The sequence below is a fragment of the Lynx canadensis genome, chromosome E1 (genome assembly GCF_007474595.2).
Source record: "Lynx canadensis isolate LIC74 chromosome E1, mLynCan4.pri.v2, whole genome shotgun sequence".
Lineage (NCBI taxonomy): Eukaryota > Metazoa > Chordata > Mammalia > Carnivora > Felidae > Lynx > Lynx canadensis.
The window spans coordinates 13,976,934-13,997,091 of NC_044316.2; the positions used below are offsets into that span (position 1 = coordinate 13,976,934).

Genomic DNA, 20,158 nt, shown 5'->3' on the forward strand with positions numbered 1-20,158 from the left:
AGAGGGGGAGAAAGAGAATCTCCAGCAGGCTCCACATTGTCAGCACGGAGTCTGATGTGGGGCTTGAACTCACAAGCCATGAGATCATGACCTGAGCTGAAACAGAGTGCTTATCTGACTGAGCCACCCAGGTGTCCCCATCTTGTGATGAGAACTTTTAAGATTCTCTTAGCAACTTTAAAATTTGCAATATGGTATTATTTACTATAGCTACCATGCTGTACATTACATCTCCATAACTTCCTTATTTTATAACTGAAAATGTATACATTTTGGCCCCCTTCACCCCTTCACTGTTGTTACAAATGGCAGGTTTTTATTTTCTTTTTTTTAATGTTTATTTTAATTTTTTTTATTTCTAAGAATATTTTTATTATTAATTTATTTATTTATTCTTTTTTACATAACAATATTTCCTTTATTCCGGACTCTGATACCACTTTCCTGATTCTTTCAGCTTTCACAAACAGGTACTGCTCTTTCCCACCGGGTCCCAAAGTCAATGTAACATGTTTAAAAAAAAATTTTTTTATAACTTGTTTTATTTTTTAATTTTTTAAATTTACATCCAAATTAGCATATAGCGCAACAATTATTTCAGGAGTAGATTCCTTAGTGCCCCTTACCCATTTAGCCCATTCCTCCTCCCACAGCCCCTCCTGTAACCCTCAGTTTGTTCTCCATATTTATGAGTCTCTTCTGTTTTGTCCCCCTCCCTGTTTTTATATTACTTTTGTTTCCCTTCCCTTATGTTCATCTGTTTTGTCTCTTAAAATCCTCATATGAGTGAAGTCATATGATTTTTGTCTTTCTCTGACTAATTTCACTTAGTATAATACCTCCAGTTCCATCCACGTAGTTGCAAATGGCAAGATTTCATTATTTTTGATTGCCGAGTAATACTCCATCGTATATGTATACCACATCTTCTTTATCCATTCATCAGTCAGTGGACATTTGGGCTCCTTCCATACTTCAGCTATCATTGATAGTGCTGCTATAAACATTGGAGTGCATGTGCCCCTTTGAAAACAGCACACCTGTATCCTGTGGATAAATGCCTAATAGTGCAATTGCTGGGTTGTAGGGTAGTTCTGTTTTTAATTTTTTGAGGAACCTGCATACTGTTTTCCAGAGTGGCTGCCCCAATTTGCATTCCCACCAGCAATGCCAGAGAGATCCTCTTTCTCCTCTTCCCTGCCAACATCTATTGTTGCTTGAGTTGTTAATGTGAGCCATTCTGACAGGTGTAAGGTGGTATCTCATTGTGGTTTTGATTTGTATTTCCCTGATGATAAGTGATGTTGAGCATGTTTATTTATTTTTGAGAGATAGCAAGAGCCAACGTGAGTCAGGAGGGGCAGAGAGAGAGGGAGACCGAGGATTTGAAGTGGACTCTGTGCTGACAGCAGACAGCCCGATGCAGGGCTGGAACCCAGTGAACTGTGAGATCACGACCTGAGCCAAAGTCAGATGCTTAACTGACTGATCCACTCAGGTGCCCCAGATTTTTTTCATTTTTATGGCTGAGTAATATTCTTCTGGGTGCTTGCATGTGTGTGTGTGAGATTTCACATTTTTTTTAGCCATTTATCCATTCATGGACCCTTAGATTGTTTCCATGTTTTAACTATTGTAAATAATGCTGTTGTGAACATAGGGATGCATATATCTCTTTTGAGTTAATGTTTTCATTTTCTTTGAATAAATACTCAAGTGGAATTGCTAGACCATATGGTAGTTGTATTTTTTTTTAATTCCTGTGTAGTTAACATACAATATTATATTAGTTTCAGGTGTACTATAATAGTGATTCAACAATTCTATACCTATTCAGAGCACATCATGCCAAGTGCATTCCTTAATCCCTATCACCTATTTCACCCCTCCCCTCTGGTAACCATCAGTTTGTTCTCTGTAGTTAAGAGTCTGTTTCTTGGTTTATCTCTCTGTGTCTCCCTTTCAGTAGTTCTATTTTTAATCTTTTGAGGCACCACCATTACTGTTTTCCATAGTGGCTGCACCAGTTTACACTCTCAGTGAAAGCTTTGTTCTTAATCTCATTTTTTCCCTACAAACTAGTACGCTAAAACATTTTTTTTTTAATCTTTATTTTTGAGAGAGAGAGAGAGACAGAGCTTGAACAGGGGAGGGACAGAGAGAGAGGGAGACACAGAATCCAAAGCAGGCTCCAGGCTCTGAGCTGTCAGCGCAGAGCCCGATGTGGGGCTCGAACTTACGGGGCGTGAGATCATGACCTGAGTCGAAGTCAGACACTTAACCGATTGAGCCACCCGGGTGTTTCCCCCCACCCGCCCCCCAAAGCATTCTTAAAGGTATAAGAAATAGTTATATTCAAGTATATTGTGCAGTTTTTGTATAGATAACAAACAGACCTGTATTCCTAAAATCTAATCCTGCCCATCATCACTCTTTGTAAATTCTTTTACTATTAAAATTGTGTTTGGTGTGTCTGGTGGCTCAGTTGGTTAAGCATCTGACTCTTGATTTCGGCTCAGGTCATGATCTTGTGGTTCTTGAGTTCAGGCCCTGTGTCAGGCCCTGCAGTGTCAGCACAGAACCTGCTGGGAAGTCTCCTCCTCTCTGCCCCTACCCTGTGTGCTCACTCTCTCTCTCAAAATAAATAAATAAACTTAAAAAAAAAAACTAAAGTTGTGTTTTTTTAACAGTTTGTTTTTGGTTTGTTTATTTTGAGAGAGTGAGAGCAAGCAAGCAGAGGAGGGCAGAGGGACAGGGAGAGACAGAATCCCAAGTGGGGCTCTGTGCTGACAGCATGGAGCCTGCTTGGGATTCCATTCTACAGCTCTGGGGTCATGTCCTGAGCTGAAATCAAGAGTTGGATGCCTTTTAAAAAAAAAAAAAAAAAAAAAAAAAAAAAAAAAAAAAAAAAAAAAAAAAGAGTTGGATGCTTAACGGACAGAGCCACCCAGGTGCCTCTCTGAACAGTTTTTTTTTTTTAAGTTTTTTTTTTTAATGTTTATTTAGTTTTTTGAGACAGAGAGAGACAGAGCATGAACGGGGGAGGGTCACAGAGAGAGGGAGACACAGAATCTGAAGCAGGCTCCAGGCTCTGAGCTGTCGGCACAGAGCCTGACGCGGGGCTCGAACTCACAGACTGTGAGATCATGACCTGAGCCGAAGTCAGATGCTCAACCGACTGAGCCACCCAGGCGCCCCTGAACAGTTTTTTTAAAGGTAGATCATGTCATCTTTAACCGCTGATTGTATATTCCTCAATATGTGTTCAATAGTGTTACTGTATGCTTAGTATCACAGAGCAGAATAAAGAATTTGTTAGGTGTCAGACTGGAAGATAATGGAAATGTTTGCTGTTGCTTGGTTATTCTGTGTCTTCAATAATTGTCTTGATTGTTCATGTCTCTATAATTTGCTCTACAAATATTTGAGTACTATTGTACTTAATTCATAGTATGCTTCATAAACCCTTAAAATTTTACCTGGAACGACCCTTAGATTTTGTATTTTTTTATTAGAGAGAGGAGGCGGGGGGGGGGGGGGGGGGGGGGGGGGGGGGGGGGGAGGGGGGGGGGGAGGGAGGGAGAATCCCAAGCAGGCTCCATGCTCAGCAAGAAGCCTGACGCTGGGCTCAGTCCCACCACCCTGGTATTATGACCTGAGCTGAAATCAAGAGTTGGATGCTTATTTGACGGAGGCACCCAGGTGCCCCTCTAATCCTGTTTTCATTATCAAGCATTTTATATTGCTTTTTGCTTTTAAACATGATTTTCAAAAAGTGCTAATGTCAAATGATGTTAATAATAATAGTAAAAACAGGCTAGGGTTTGTAAAATAGTTACTATGTACTGGGCATGATGCTAACTACTTTTCTCAGTTTATCTCACAGCCAAACTATGATATAGATGCTGTTATCCCCATAGCTGAGGAAACAGTCTCATGGAGGTGAGATAATTTGTCCAAAGTCACATAACTAAGTAAGGAGATAATCAGGCAGGAATTGGAACAGAGGCACTCTTGTCCTCTATGCTCCTTGTATGAAAATGCAATACTTTTGGTGGAAATTTATACTGCCTTTCATAAACTATAATTGTATTAAACACCCATATATGTATGCCACTGTGAATGTTCTGCATAGTTATTTATGTGTGATCTAGAAAATTCAAATGGGTGTTTGGTATTGCGTGGCTGACATAGAACTTGTATAGCATAGTAAATCTTACTAATCAGTTTTGTTTCTTTTTCTCCACTCCTCAGTCTTAATTTTAAAGACCCCGAAGCAGTCAGAGCTCTGACTTGTACTCTTCTAAAGGAAGATTTTGGACTTTCCATTGATATTCCATTGGAAAGACTGATTCCTACAGTGCCCTTGAGACTCAACTACATTCATTGGGTAGAAGATCTGATTGGTCATCAGGACTCTGACAAAAGTACTCTCCGAAGAGGAATTGACATAGGTATGTATATATGGTTTTAAATTCTTTTTTAGCTGAACATAAGTTTCATAAATTTTGCAATGTCCGTTTCTTTGTAAACTTCTCTTCTGGGTATTTGTGTGTGAAAGAAGCTGGCTACAGATATTACTGTTCTTTTTTGCTACACTTGGGCTTTTCTGCCATTTATTTCTCTTGAGAAGGGATTTTCAGCACCAAACAGGGAGCAGGGGTATAACAGTGCAGAACGCAAGTGAGGCTCTTGTTTTCTTACCTTTTCAGATTACCATATTGATGTCTGTGTCTTTGGGGCATTATTTTTACTCTGAATTATTTGGTGTTAATGCAGTAGCCCCCATATTGGGATACTGTGTGATAGCCATTTAATAAAAGATCATGTGGGCTGAATACTTTAAGGAATCTCTCTCTTTTTTTTAATATTTTATTTCTGAGAGAGAGAGAGAGAGAGAGAGCGCGCAAGAGCAGTGAAGGGGCAGAGAGAGAGGGAGACACAGAATCTGAAGCAGGCTTCAGGCTCTGAGCTGTCAGCACAGAGCCCGATGCGGGGCTGGAACCCACAAACCGTGAGATCATGACCTGAGCCAAAGGCGGAGGCTTAACCGAACTGAGCCACCCAGGTGCCCCAGGAATCTCTTTATTAATAGAGGACATTTAATCCAAAATCAAAGAGAGGGAAAAAGTCATCGATTTAAATTAAGATGTTCTCTTAGTTGTAAACTTGTAACAGTGGAAAGGACTATCTGTTCATTTGGGAGATTAAGTGGAAATACAGAAGGAAATAAAGCCAGGGTATGTTTTGCAATTATAAGTGTATTGTATGTTTATCATAGCCAATGTTTTATTTTATGGGGGGGGGGGCACCAGTGAGCAAGGGGAGAGAGAGAGAGAGAGAGAGAGAGAGAGAGAGAGAGAGAAAGAAACAAACAAACAAACAGGGAGGGGCTTGTGCTCACCTGTTGTGGAACTCAAACTGGGGAACTGTGAGATCATGACCTGAGCCAAAGTCAGATGCTTAATGGCTGAGCTACCCAGGTGCCATATCATAGCCAATGTTTTAATTTGATAGGGTTAAGAAAATTTTTTAATTCATAGCGCCTGGATGGCTCTGTTGGTTAAGCGTCCTTTTGATTTTAGCTCAGGTCAAGATCTCATTGTTGTGAGATCGAGCCCTGCATCAGGCTCTCTGCTCTCTGCTGGGAGTGGAGCCTGCTTAAGATTCTCTCTCTCTCCTCCCTCTGCCCCTCCCCTCCCCAGATAAAAAGTAAAGGAAAAAAAAAATTGTTTTAATGTTTTACTTTATATTTGAGAGAGGGAGAGGGAGACGGAATCTGAAGCAGGCTACAGGCTCCAAGCTGTCATCACAGAGCTTGATGTGGGGTTTGAGCAGTGAGATCATGATCTGAGCCAAAGTCAGACACTTAACTGACTGAGCCACCCAGACACCCCCAGAAAAATAAAGAATAAATTTTAATCCTTTGGCCTTTACTAGTCCTTTATGGGAACAAAGCTCTGTAGCCCTATTTCAAACTGTAGTTAATAGGAAACATACTTTCTAGATAGTAGTAGATGTTTAACTTTGACTTTTTTTTTTAACTTTGACTTTTGTATGCATTTTCAGCGAACATTTTCAGTCTTCCTCATACATGACCTTTTTAGGTGATTTATTGACTCCTCCATTCTCCTTTATGCATGTTCCTCCATGGGCTTCCTCTGGTTTTCCTCTTTCCCTTCTAGTCACTCTTCTCCCCTTTTAGGCTTGCTTTCCTCTGTGTGGCCATTAGATGTTGAGAATCCTTAGAGCTCAATCTTTAGCCCTTTTCCTATTGAGCATCCTACTTCTGGGCAATTTCACCCACATCTGTGACTGTTTCCCACCTCCAATCAAAAAACCCACAAATTTATATATTCTGCCAACTTGGATTATCTTGAGCTGTAGTCTCTTATGTCGGCAATACAGATTTCTCAAGAACGTCTCAGACTTTGCCATGTCCAAGACCAGACTCCATTGTCTTTTCTTGCTCATCTTGGTCCTTTTTCTTCATTCCTTATTTTCAGTGGATCCACCACAATCCACTTTCTTTTTTTTTTTTTTGTTTTTTTTTAATTTTTTTTTTCAACGTTTATTTATTTTTGGGACAGAGAGAGACAGAGCATGAACGGGGGAGGGGCAGAGAGAGAGGGAGACACAGAATCGGAAACAGGCTCCAGGCCCTGAGCCATCAGCCCAGAGCCCGACGCGGGGCTCGAACTCACAGACCGTGAGATCGTGACCTGGCTGAAGTCAGACGCTTAACCGACTGCACCACCCAGGCGCCCCTCTTTTTTTTTTTTTTTTTAATTTATTGTCAAATTGGTTTCCATACAACACCCAGTGCTCACCCCAAAAGATGCCCTCCTCAATACCCATCACCCACCTTCCCCTCCCTCCCACCCCCCCATCAACCCTCAGTTTGTTCTCAGTTTTTAAGAGTCTCTTATGCTTTGGCTCTCTCCCACTCTAACCTCTTTTTTTGTTTTTTCCTTCCCCTCCCCCATGGGTTTCTGTTAAGTTTCTCAGGATCCACATAAGAGTGAAAACATGGTATCTGTCTTTCTCTGTATGGCTTATTTCACTTAGCATCACACTCTCCAGTTCCATCCACGTTGCTACAAAGGGCCATATTTCATTCTTTCTCATTGCCACGTAGTACTCCGTTGTGTATATAAACCACAATTTCTTTATCCATTCATCAGTTGATGGACATTTAGGTTCTTTCATAATTTGGCTATTGTTGAGAGTGCTGCTATAAACATTGGGGTACAAGTGCCCCTATGCATCAGCACTCCTGTATCCCTTGGGTAAATTCCTAGCAGTGCTACTGCTGGGTCATAGGGTAGGTCTATTTTTAATTTTTTGAGGAACCTCCACACTGTTTTCCAGAGCGGCTGCACCAATTTGCATTCCCACCAACAGTGCAAGAGGGTTCCCGTTTCTCCACATCCTCTCCAGCATCTATAGTCTCCTGATCACAATCCACTTTCATCCTTGATATTCTTTGATAGGTCTCTCCATTCTCACCGAGAATGTCTATCATTTCCTGTTGGTTTTGTTTCTTAAATATTTCTTCAATTATCTACTTTCTCCATTTCCGCTGCAGCCATCTCAGTCCAAGTCACTGTTCTGTCCCCTGGTCTACAGATTACTTTTTAACTATTCTTCTCATCCACTCTGTTGCCTCTCCATTTCATTCTCCAGAAAGTATGTATAAATCCATACATACTTGGTCACATCTTTATGGCTTTAATGGCTTCTTATTGCTTCTGTGATAAACACCCAATATCCTGACTTAGGCTGTTAAAACATCCATTGTCTGTTCCCTACCCTCTTCTCTGGGCCTCTCTAAGTCTCATCCAGTGTGGTTTTCTTCCTTATTTTCTACAGTTTTGGTCTTTAGTCCTTCTAATAAGGCACCGTGAATGTACATGTTGTTCCCTCTACCTGGAACTTCCCCATTGTCACCTTGTTAGAATCTCATATATACTGTAGTTGTCAACTCAAGCCTTATTTTCTCAAGAAAGGCTTCTCTGACCTTCTAGCATGAGACAAGTTCCTTGATTATAAGCTTTAGAAAACCATGTTTCTTCCTTCAGGGTATTTGTTGTAATTTTTAACACACTTTGACTTGTCTGAATAATGTCTTTCTTGGCCACTAGGTTGCAAAGTGCAGAACCTGTTAACCTTTTTTGCTTACTATACTATCCCAAGGCCTTACAAAGTTTCTAGCTTTCTAGTAGGTGTCTGATAATAATTCGTTGAATGTTCATAGATAAATACATCATTCTTTCAACATTCAAAATTCTGAACATCCCATATGAGCTAAGCAGTATGTAAAAATGAGGGGTTTAGCTAACGCTCTGCCCTTTTATGTTCATGGCAGAAGATTGGTTGATGGGTTATAGAAAACTCAAGAGCCTACTTGGTACTAATTTAATTATGCCCCAAACTGTCTAAAATAACACTTGGGGATATAGGAGGTTAATGGATTTTAGCTCTTCACAAGGGGCGCTCTAGCTGAAATCACATTCATTCTAATTAGGGTTTTATATAAATTCTTCCCCCAGACTCCATCAGTTTGCTCTAATTTTATGATTATACACTTTCCATTTTTATTTATAATTACAAGTGTTATTATCCATTAAAAAATGTCATTCAGCTTTCTGAGGAGACTAGGATGTTAGAATTCAAGTTTTTTAGTCTTAAGAATTGAGCAACTTAATTTTTTTGGGGGTGGGGTGCAAAAAACAGGTCTTTACCTGTGTTTATTATCCTGGAGGTAGCTGAAGGAAAGTGTACTTTCTTCTTTTTGCTCTTTGATTTTGAATGAATTGAAGTGTGAAAAGAGAGGCTATTGTGTGAGAATCAAGGGCCTGGTATCTGGTCCAGATATTTTTTCCTACGGAGCTTCTTAAATTTCCTTACTGTGAATGATTCTGACTTACCAGAATGGCTAGCAGGGACTCAGTAATTGTGGCCTCTGAGAGGAGCATGAGTTCCCTTCACCACCCCTTCCTTTGCTACCTCATACATTCCCAAGGGGGTGTTTGCCCAGTAGCACCAGGGCCAGGATGCTATTAGGTAAACATGATAGAAAGTATAGCAATCATGGTGACTGTCAAAGGGCTGTTAGTTATGGTTGTGTCTTTTATCAGCCTGTTAGAATACTTAATGAGGAAGCAGTAAGAGACCCTGGGTTGCCTCTGGGTGAGAGGTATCCCTAGCCCCATCTCTTCTGGCCAAATCCTTAGAAGACTAGACTGGCCCCTAGATGTAGTCCGAGGAAAGCAGGCCTGGAGTGGCCTGGTAGAGGCTGACTGCTATAGGCCTTCAAGATAAACACTGGCTTTTCTTCTCTTGAACATGTGCTTTTGGATCTTACTGGCCAAGATTGGTCAGTGGTCATAAAACAGTATTTGTGGTTAGTATATACATAGTTCAGTTCATGGTTAGAGGATCTACATACAAGTTGAGGACCAAACCCTAGTTGTCTTTGCCTGGAACATTTGCCTTTGAATATCTCCCTTGAAACTGTAGTAGGGGAAGGCAATGATTGGTGTTTTACATCTAGATCAAATGTCTTTCCATGTCATCGCATCTAAGAGATCTAGTTTTTTGTTGTTGTTTGTTTGTTTTTAACTTCTGATTTCCTTCAAGTAACAGCTTACGGATATTTGAGCATTGGTCATTTAAATAATCATAAGAATACCCTGTGTATTTTTTTTTCTGCTTTTGGGGAGTGGGATGTACATTGATTTCTTTTAAGCATTGATTTTAAGAAAATCAAGTTTTGTGTGAGATTTAAAATGAAAAATTGTATAAAGTAAATGGACTTATTTTGACCATTTTTAGTTTATAAGTTTTATAGTCCTTGATCACCAGCCAGTTGTGTGCACTTCATTACATACAACACACAAAAGAGCAAGGTTTCTGTCCTCTAGGAAATTTGAATCCAATTATGAGGTAAGACTGACACCTGAAATGACTAAAGACCCCAGCAGCTACCGTTTGTGTACAGTCAGGTACCAGCTTGGGATTTACACTGTTACGGTTATAAGAATTCTAAGAAGGGGAAGAATGGTGTTTGGCTTGTTGTTCTCACCTCTGTCTCTGGTGTGTGCAATGTGTTTTGAATTTTCATTTTACTAGGTACAGGGGCATCCTGCATTTACCCTTTACTTGGAACAACCTTAAATGGCTGGTATTTCCTTGCAACGGAAGTGGATGATATGTGCTTCAACTATGCAAAGAAAAACGTGGAACAGAATAATTTATCTGATCTTATAAAAGGTTAGCTCTACAGAATAAATACCTCTTTCAAGCACTTGTGTTAACCTGTCTTTGTAATTTAATACATCTAATTTTTTGCTTTAACATACAGACTTTGGGGTGCCTGGGTGGCTCAGTTAGTTAAGTGTCTGACTTCAGCTCAGTTTGTGAGTTCGAGACCTACATCGGGCTCTGTGCTGACAGCTCGGATCCTGGAGCCTGTTTCAGTGTCTGTCTTGCTGTCTGTCTCTCTCTCTCTGCCCCTACCCCTGCTCATGCTCTCTTTCTCTCTCGAATATTAATAAATGTTAAAAAAAATATTTTTTAATATACAGACTTCGGTAATTCTTAAAAATATGGTACAGTACATTGTAATGGAGTTTACAGCTTTGTTATCAGTATTAATGCAGAAGGAAATATGGTAAATACAGTTGATCCTCATAATTTTGTGGATTTTATATTTGTGAATTTGCCTGTTTGCTAAATTTGCATACTTGGCGTTATATTTAACCCCCAGATCAGTACCTCTGATACTTTTTATGGTCATTCACAGATCTGTGCAGAGTGGCAAAAATTTTGAGTCACCCAACATACATGTTTCCAGCAGAAGTTGTACAGGGTGCTGATCTGTCTTCTTGTTTCAGCTCTCTGCTGTAAACAAGTGTCCTTTTCATAGTCTATGTAGTGCCACATTTTTGGCATTATTGTGTTTTTTTCTTGGCGACTTTGCTGTTTAAACATAGTGTTAAATGCAATCTAGTTGTTATTTAAATACAAGAAGACTGTGATGCACCTTTCAGGAAATATGTGTATTAGATTAAGTCTCATCAGACATGAGTTCTAGTGTTGCGGGTGTGATTTCAGTGTTAATGAATCAGCAGTATATATTAAATAAGGTGTTTATAAACAGAAACACGAAACAACATTGTATGTTGAGTAGTTGATGAGACTGTTTGACCAGAGGCTTGTTCACAGTTACCTAACCCTAGATATTTCTCTCAGGAGCCATTTGTTCCAATTCAGTATTCACGTTGACTTTATAGACCATAACTACCATGAATGTTGGATATCAACTATATATGAAGTGACCTAATCACCAGGATTTTAGAAGAGAAACCCTGCTGTTGATTAAAGTATATCATTTTTAAATTTCAGAATATGGAACTGTGCTACCAATAATCAAGTCCCCTTAGTGACCAGTTATTTTTTAATATTTGTGCTTACTGTATATTTAAAGAGCTGTTCATTTTTTCTTTTTTTAATTAAAGAGAATTTATGTCACTCCTGGAAGAACTAGACTTTTCTCACTAGTGTTAAACATATTATTCTAAGGGGAGATACTAATAATGTGTTCTTCATTTACCCATTCCTGTAGTACACATTACTCCAAAATCTAGCAACTTTAAAACAGTAGATATTTATGTCATGGTTCGTACGGGCCGAAAATTTGGGCATGGCCTAGTTAGGTGGTTCTGTTTCAGTCTTTCATGAGGTTGTAGTCATCTGAATGATTCACTGGGAGTAGAGATTTGCTTCCAAAAGCCATTTGCTTACATGGCTACTGATAGGAAACCTTGGTTCGTTCACGTGGATCTTTCCTCTAGGCCAGTTGACTATCCTTATGGCATATCAGCTGGCTTCTCTTAGTGCAGGTAATTCAAGAAACAGGGCAAGAAAAAGGGCAGTTTTTCTTTTATGACATAGCCTCAGGAGTGACACCTTATCACTTCATCACATTCATTTTATTCAATAAAAGTGAGTCACTGGGTGCAGCCTATACTCAAGGAGAGGGATATTAAACTCCACCTCTTAAAGGAACTAGTGTCATAGAATCTGTGGTCATATTTGAAAACTGCCAGTGCATTAAGAGTAGTTAACAGTTCTATATTTTCTCCTAGTGGTAAAAGTACCACAGAAGACACTCCTGATGGATGCTCTTAAAGAAGAATCTGAGATAATCTATGATTTTTGCATGTGCAACCCACCTTTTTTTGCAAATCAGTTGGAAGCCAAGGTAAAATATCTTCTGCTTTAAAACAATTGAATATTTATCTAAGTTGTTGATGTTTGCAAAGATAAGAGCAAAGAACAACTTTTATTTTGGAGGCTGTTACCAGGATGCTTCTGGTATCAAGCACCTGAAGAGTCAATTCAGATTGACTTAATAAAGGAAGTTTATTGGCTTACATATCTGAGAAATCAGTATATTTATGTATATATGAACGTATATATGTTTATATATGTATTATATATATACATAACATATGCAAGTATGCATGCCGTAAGTGTAAATTGGATTTTCCAAAGTGAACACTCCTGTGGAACCAGCATCCAGATGAAGAAATAGAGTACGACTAGCACTACAACTAAATTTCTTTTTATAACAGTTTTATTGATATAATTCACATGCCATACAATTCACTCACTTAAAGGGTAGAATTTAATTATTCTTAGTATATTCACAGAGTTTTGCAGCTATCACTGCAGTCAGTTTTAGAACATTTTCCTCACTCCCCAACTCCTCCCTCTGCCACTAAGAAAAACCCCTCTCCATTAGTTACTGTCAGTTTCCCACAGCTCCTACAGTCCTAGGTAACCACCAGTGGACTTCCTGTTTTTATGGATTTGCCTGCTTTGGACATTTCATGTAAGTGGAATCATATAATATGTGACTGATTCTTTTCACTAAGCATAATATATTTTCAAGTTTCATCCATATTGTGGCATGTGTCAGTACTTAATTTCTTTTTATTGCCAAATAATATTTCATTGTATGGAAATACCATATTTTCCTTATCTATTGATGGACATTTGGGTTGTCTCTGCTTTTTGGTTGTTATGAATAATGCTACTGTGAGCATGCATGTACAAATGTTTGTGTAGGAGTGGAATTACTGGGTCATATGATCACTGTGTTTAGTTGTTTGAGGAACTGCCAGACTTGTTTTCCAAAGTGGCTGCACCATTTTACATTCCACCAGCTCCAGTGTGTGAGGCTTCCAATTTCCAGTTTCTCCACGTCCTTGTCAACACTTTTGTCATATGTCCTCTTGATTATAGCCATCATAGTGGGTATGAAGTAGTATAAAGTGATATCCCATCTTGGTTTTGATGTGTATTTTCCCGGTGGCTAATTATGTTGAACATCTTTTCACATGTTTATTGATAACTTGTATATCTTCTTGGGAGAAATGCCAATTCAGATCCTTTACCCATTTAAAAATTGGATTATTTTTTTAAATTATTATTGTAAGAATTCTTTATGTATTCTAATCACAAGTCCCTTATTAGATTTATTGTTTGCAGACATTTTCTCCTATTTTGTGGGATGTCTTTTCACTTTCTTGTTGGAATCCTTTGCAGCTCGGAAGTTTAATTTTGAGGAGTCCAATTTCTCTAAGAAACCATTGTGTAGGCCAAGGCCATGAAGATATACTCCTATGTTTTCTTCTAAGAGTTTTATAATTACACCTTTTATATTTAGATCTTTGATCTGTTTGAGTTAATTTTTCAATTTGGTTTGTGGTAGGAGTGGATTAAATATTTAAATTTAAAAAAATGAAACCCTAAGAGTACTAGAAGAAAACATAGTAAATATTTATATAATCTTTGGGTGGAATATTTTCTGTGCATGGTACCAAGACAAAACATAAAAAGTGACAGATTAGGCTATGTGAGAAAGGTAAAATTTTTGTTCGTTTAATCACAAAGATGGAAGGTAAAAGACCTTGGGGAAGAATATTAGTGTGAATGCAGTTGTTTAAGATGTAATATTACAATTGCTATATGATTTTTAAATCCTAGATCTACCGTGATGATTTGGAAACTAAAATTACACCTAAGCATTCTTATTTAGAACTAGATTACAGTCAAAGAGTTAGTCTTATGGTGTAAAAATTTTTCACCAGTTGTTGTTGTTGTTGTTGTTGTTGTGCAGGGAGTAAACTCTCGAAATCCTCGGAGACCTCCACCTAGTTCTGTAAATACAGGAGGTATCACAGAAATCATGGCAGAAGGAGGTGAATTAGAGTTTGTTAAAAGGATCATCCATGACAGTTTACAACTTAAAAAAAGATTAAGGTAAGTTAGTTATTACAACATGGGACTATTTTTTCCCTATGTAATTCTGAAAGAAACAACCTCACTTAGAGGAAATGTAATCACAGTAGCCTGAAGAATAAATAGATAAAAATGGAAATGGTTGCAGATCCTACAATCCACAAAGACCCTGTTTCTGAGGATGCTCTCGTGGCCTTAATTGATTTGTGTTTCTTGTAATCATCTGCGCTACATGGATAGAAAGGAAAATATCGTATGATTGTATTGCTCCCATTGGTACGATACTGTGGTGGAACAAAACTGATTCAAATATGGCTTTTGATTAGAAAACAGATGGGTTCAGATCTGTCCCATGAACCAGAATAAATTTGTTGCCTAGTCCTTGAAGCAATTTATGTTCTTGGAATCAGTCTCCCAAACAATGACAGATGTGAGGACATTGAGCTGTCAAGAACTTAATGAAGGGAAACTGAGATCACTAACCAGTTCCAGAGGAGAGTTAAAGCTGTTCCTTTTTAAAAGCTAATTATTTCGGACAACACGCCTGTCATTAAGCAACATAAGGTACTCGAAAAGTGCTATTTGTCTTGCTTGACTTCTCACTCTGCCAAGTGTTGTTGAAATGATGGATAATGTGGTAGTTCAAAAGTAAAAGGTCTTTTAACCCTAGCATTTAGCTTTGGGATGTAGAGATGATTTTTTAAATTGTGATAAAATATGTATGACATACAATTTATAGGTATAGGTTTTGGGGTGTGTGTGTGTGTGTGTGTGTGTGTGTGTGTGTGTGTGTGTTTTAGAGCAAAAAAGAGCTTGTGCAAGTGGGGGAGGTGCAGAGGGAGGAAAAGAATCTTAGTAGATTCCACGCTCAGCGTGGAGCCCAATGTGGGGCTCAGTCCCACCACCCTGCAATCATGACCTGAGCTGAAATCAAGATTCAGATGCTCAACTGACTGAGCCACCCAGACACCCCCAAAACTTACATTTTAACATAAAACTATACATTTTAAAGTGTATAGTTTAGGGGTACCTGGGTGGCTCAGTGGATTGAGTGTCCGACTTGGCTACGGTCATGATCTCAACTCATGGGTTTGAGCTCCACATCAGGCTCTGTTCTGGAACCTGCTTTGGATTTTTGTCTTCCCCCTCTCTCTGCCCCTCCATCACTTGCGCTCTGTCTCTCTCTCTCAAAAATAAACATTAAAAAAAATAAAGTGTATAGTTTAGTAGTGTTAAGTACATTTATATTGTAATGCAGCTAATCTCCGGAACTCTTTCTTGTAAAACTGAAACTCCCTACCCATTAAACTAAACAACAATCCCTCTTTCCCCGCCTTTCACCCCAATCTCTGGCAAACAGCATTCTTTGTCTCTATGAATTTGACTATTGTAGGGACTTTTTATAGTATTTGTCCTTTTGTGACTGGCTTCTTTCACTTAGCATAATGTCCTCAATGTTCATCCATGTTATAGCATGTGTTACAATTTCCTTCCTTTTTAAGGCTGAATAATATTGATATTCCATTGTATGGTATATACCACATTGTTTATTCATTTATCTGGTGATGGGCACTTGGGTTGTTTCTCTCTTTTATCTATTGTGAATAATGATGGTATGAACACAGGTGTGCAAGGATCTCGTAAGACCCTGCTTTTAATTCTTTTGGGTATAAACCCAGAGTGAAATTGCTGAATAAGGAAGACTTTTTTTCTCCTTCTTTTGGACTTATATGTGTTTAATGCTGCTTATCTTAGTAAAAGGCCAATTCCAAAACCAATGGATCTCCTAATTTTTTAAATGTGAGTTTATAGATTTGTGGAAAGCGACTGGATTTTTGGGTGGTCTGCCTCTCAGAGGATTTATTTATACCTTGTTGAAGCCAAAGGTTAATAAGTTTCTGCTTTAAATTGATTTGTTCAAAGACAGATTAGGGTATAAAGAAGAAAGTGACTTAAGTTACACTGAGCATTGGGAAGAGTCTGAATGAGTAAAGTAAACTTAAGGTAACAGAGCACTGAAACTTATGAAAAGAGGTACACAGGGCCATGTAGCCATTTCAGAATCTGTCAGCTTTTGAGGGGATGGGAGCCAACCAGGAAAATGAGGAAAGTTGTTTTCAGTAGGTCTGTTACTGAAGTCCCACGTGAACTATAAAAATATGTTTTATAGGAACACCATTCTAAGAGAAATTGATCAATATGTTCCAGATCTGCCTATACCTGGCTCTGGCTGCCCCCAGATTGAATGAAAGGTACACGTTTGCTAAGAAGGATAGATTGCAAGAGTTCATCATACTTCTGGAGAGCTGACCATTTTGAGCTTGGTATCACAGATGGGAAACATTACCCATTTATGATTGATTTGAAAATAGGGTTCAGCAATCCTGTCCACTCTGTTAGGATTCATGCAGATTGAGAGGGATAATTAGGAAGAGAAGAACTCATTTTTACTGAAAAGAGAATAAAGCAGTATGTTTTGAGAGTATTGCTCATAAATCTTGTTTATAATATCACATTGTTCCATGTTGACTTTTCATTTGTACATAGTACCAGTTCATGTCCTCCTACATATTTTTATAGTTGACATAATGTTTAAACCACTATGCAACTCTGAAAACTGTACGCACATATACCTTGAATATACTGTGGGTTCAGTTCTAGACCACCGCAGTGAAGTGAATATCGTGATATTAAGCAAGTCAAATGAATTGTTTGGTTTCCTGGTACATATAAAAGTTACATGCACGTACAGCTATACTACAGTAAATGTTCAGCAGCATTATATTATATATATATATATTTTTTTTAATTTTTTTTTCAACGTTTTTATTTATTTTTGGGACAGACAGAGACAGAGCATGAACGGGGGAGGGGCAGAGAGAGAGGGAGACACAGAATCGGAAACAGGCTCCAGGCTCCGAGCCATCAGCCCAGAGCCCGACGCGGGGCTCGAACTCACAGACCGTGAGATCGTGACCTGGCTGAAGTCGGACGCTTAACCGACTGCGCCACCATTATATATTTTAAAAATGTATATACCTTAATTAAAAAATACTTGATTGCTAAAAAATGCTGACTATGTGGGCATTTTCCCTCAACATCAGTGAGTTGTAATGTCTCTGCTGGTGGGGGCGATCTCAGTGTTGATGGCCACTGACTGTTGGTGGCTGAAGCTGGGGTGCTGTGTCAATTTCTTTAAATAAGAACAATGAAGTTTGCTGCATCAACTGACTCTTTCAAACAGTTTCTCTGTAGCATGTGATGCTGTCTGAAAACATTCCACTCACAGCAGACTTTTAAAATTGGAGTCAGTTCTCTCAAACCCTACTTCTGCTTACATGCTAAGTTTATGGAATATTCTAAATCCTTTGTTGTCATTTCAACAATCTTCACAGCATCTTCCCCAGAAGTAGATTCCATCTCAAGAAACTACTTTCTTTACTCATCCACAAGAAGCATCTCCTCATCCATTCAAGGGTCATTTATGAGATTGCAGTAACTGAGTCCCATCTTCAAGTTCTAATTCTGGTTCTTTTGCTGTTTCCACCACAACTTTGGCTACTTTCTCCACTGAAGTCTGGAACTCCTTAAAGTCATTCATGCAGGATGAAATCAACTTCTTTCCAAACTTCTGTTAATGTTGATATTGCGACCTCTTCCCGTGAATCCCAAATGTTCTTAGTGGCATCTGGAATGGTGAATCCTTTCCAGAAGGTTTTCTTTCTTTAAAAAAAAAAAAAAAAAATTAAGTTTATTAATTTTGAGAGAGACAAAGCAAATGAGTGGGGGAGGAGCAGAGGGAGAAACCCAAGCAGGCTCTGCACTTGTCAGCACAGAGATTGATGCAGGGCTTGAACTCATGAAATGCGAGATCATGACCTGAGCCGAAACCAAGAGTCAGATCCTTAACCAACTGAGCCACCCAGGCTCCCCCAGAAGGTTTTCAATATACTTTGCCCAGCTCCATGAGAGGAATCACTGTCTGTGGCAGCTATAGCCTTATGAAAGGTATTTTCTTAAATGTAAGATTTGAAAGTCCTTAATACTTCTTGGTCCATGGGCTCCAGAATGGATGTTATGTTAGTAGGCATGAAAACATTTATCTCATTGTGTGTCTCCATCAGGGCTCTTGGATGATGAGGTGCATTGTCAGTGAGCAGCAGGATTTTGAAAGGAATCTTTTTTTTCTGAGCAGTAGGTCTCAACAGTGGGGTTAAAATAGTCAGTAAACTATGTTATAAACATTGTGCCATCATCCAGGCTTTGTTCCATTTATAGAGCTCAAACAGGGTAAATTTAGCATAATTCTTAAGGGCCGTAGGATTTTCTGAATGTTCAGTGAGCATTGTCTTCAACTTAAATCACCAGCTGCATTAGCCCCTGACAAGAGGATCAGCCTGTCCTTTAAAGCTCTCTAGCTATGAAAGTCCTAGATGATATCTTGTTTCAATATAAGGCTGTTTCATCTACATGGAAATCTGTTGTCTAATGTAGCCACCTTCATTCATTATGTTAGCTAGATCTTCAGGATAACTTGCTGCCGCTTCTGCATCAACACTTGGCTGCTTCACCTTACAGTTGTGTGTTATGGGGATGGCTTCTTTCCTTAAACCTCGTGAAGGAGCCTCTGCTAGCTTCAGGCTTTGCTTCTGCAGCTTCATTACCTTTCTCAACCTTCATAGAATTGAAGAGAAATTCTGGATTAGTTCTGGATTAGCCTTCGGCTTAAGAGAATGTTGCGGCTGGTGTGATCTTCTGTCCCGACCACTAAAACTCTCTCTCTGTCAGCAATAACACTGTTTGCTTTCTTATTATTCATGAGTTCACTTGAGTAGCACTTCTGGTTTCCTTCAAGAACTTGTTTTTACAACTTGGCTGACAGTCACAGAAGGCCTAGCTTTTGGCCTGTCTTGGCTTTCAACAGGCTTTCTTCACTAAGCTTAATCATCTCTAGCTTTTGATTTACAGTGAGAGATGTGGACCCTCCTTTCACTGGAACACTTAGAGACCCTTGTTAGGGTTATTAATTAGCCTAATTTCGATATCGTAGTGTCTCAGGGAATAGGAAGGAGAGGGAAAGAGACGGGGGAACAGTGGTTGGTGGAGCAGTCAGAGCACACACAAATTACTGGTTAAGTTCACCATCTTACATGGGTGCGACTCGTGGCACCTCAGAACAGTTACAATAGTACCAACACAGATCATCATGGCAAATACTGTAATAATGAAAAAGTTTGAAATATTGGGAGAATTCCCAAAAAGTGACAGAGAGACACAAAATGAGCGCTGGTGGTTGGAAAAATGATGCCAATAGAGTTGCTCAATGCAGGATTGCCACAAACTTCAATTTGTAAAAAAAAAAAAAAACAGTTATCTATGAAGTGCAGTAAAGGGAGGCATGCTAAAATGAGGTATACTTGTATTTTGAAGCTCTGAAAAATAAGGGATTAAAAACAAGTATTTTAACCCTACCATCTGCTTCTTAGCCATCTAGAATTTTTTCTTATTCCTGAAAAAGTGTAGGAACTCAGCAGGGTTTTTAACATTATGGAGTTAAATTTGTTGCACTGATCTCCGTGATGGCACTCAAGATGCCTCACCTCCCTGTTACGATTCATGCCTCACCTAAGTCATGCACAGCAGCACCTGCAGTTTTATTTTGCATCTTAAAGGATTTTGCAGCTGGGATGCCTTTGGGAGGTAAAGGTATCCAGTATCTTAGTTTTACAGATTAGAAACTTGGGACCCAGATATCCTGATTTCTAGTCTAGTAGCCTGCAGCATATGCAGTCCTAGCGTACAGTTGGACTTCTAAGTAGACCGCCTTTTTGTTGTTGATGAAGAA

The 20,158-nt window shown here is 39.0% G+C and overlaps 1 protein-coding gene across 2 annotated transcripts in view; it reads left to right on the top strand.

Annotated features, from left to right (window-relative positions):
• Positions 1–20,158, top strand: part of METTL16 (methyltransferase like 16) — a 71,605-nt gene that overhangs the window by 26,410 nt on the left and 25,037 nt on the right. For both annotated transcript variants that reach the window (XM_030296027.2, XM_030296026.1), the window contains exons 3-6: positions 4,255–4,454; positions 10,135–10,275; positions 12,153–12,268; positions 14,192–14,334. In XM_030296027.2, the coding sequence (XP_030151887.1) occupies positions 4,255–4,454; positions 10,135–10,275; positions 12,153–12,268; positions 14,192–14,334 (600 nt within the window). The remainder of the gene's footprint in view (positions 1–4,254; positions 4,455–10,134; positions 10,276–12,152; positions 12,269–14,191; positions 14,335–20,158) is intronic.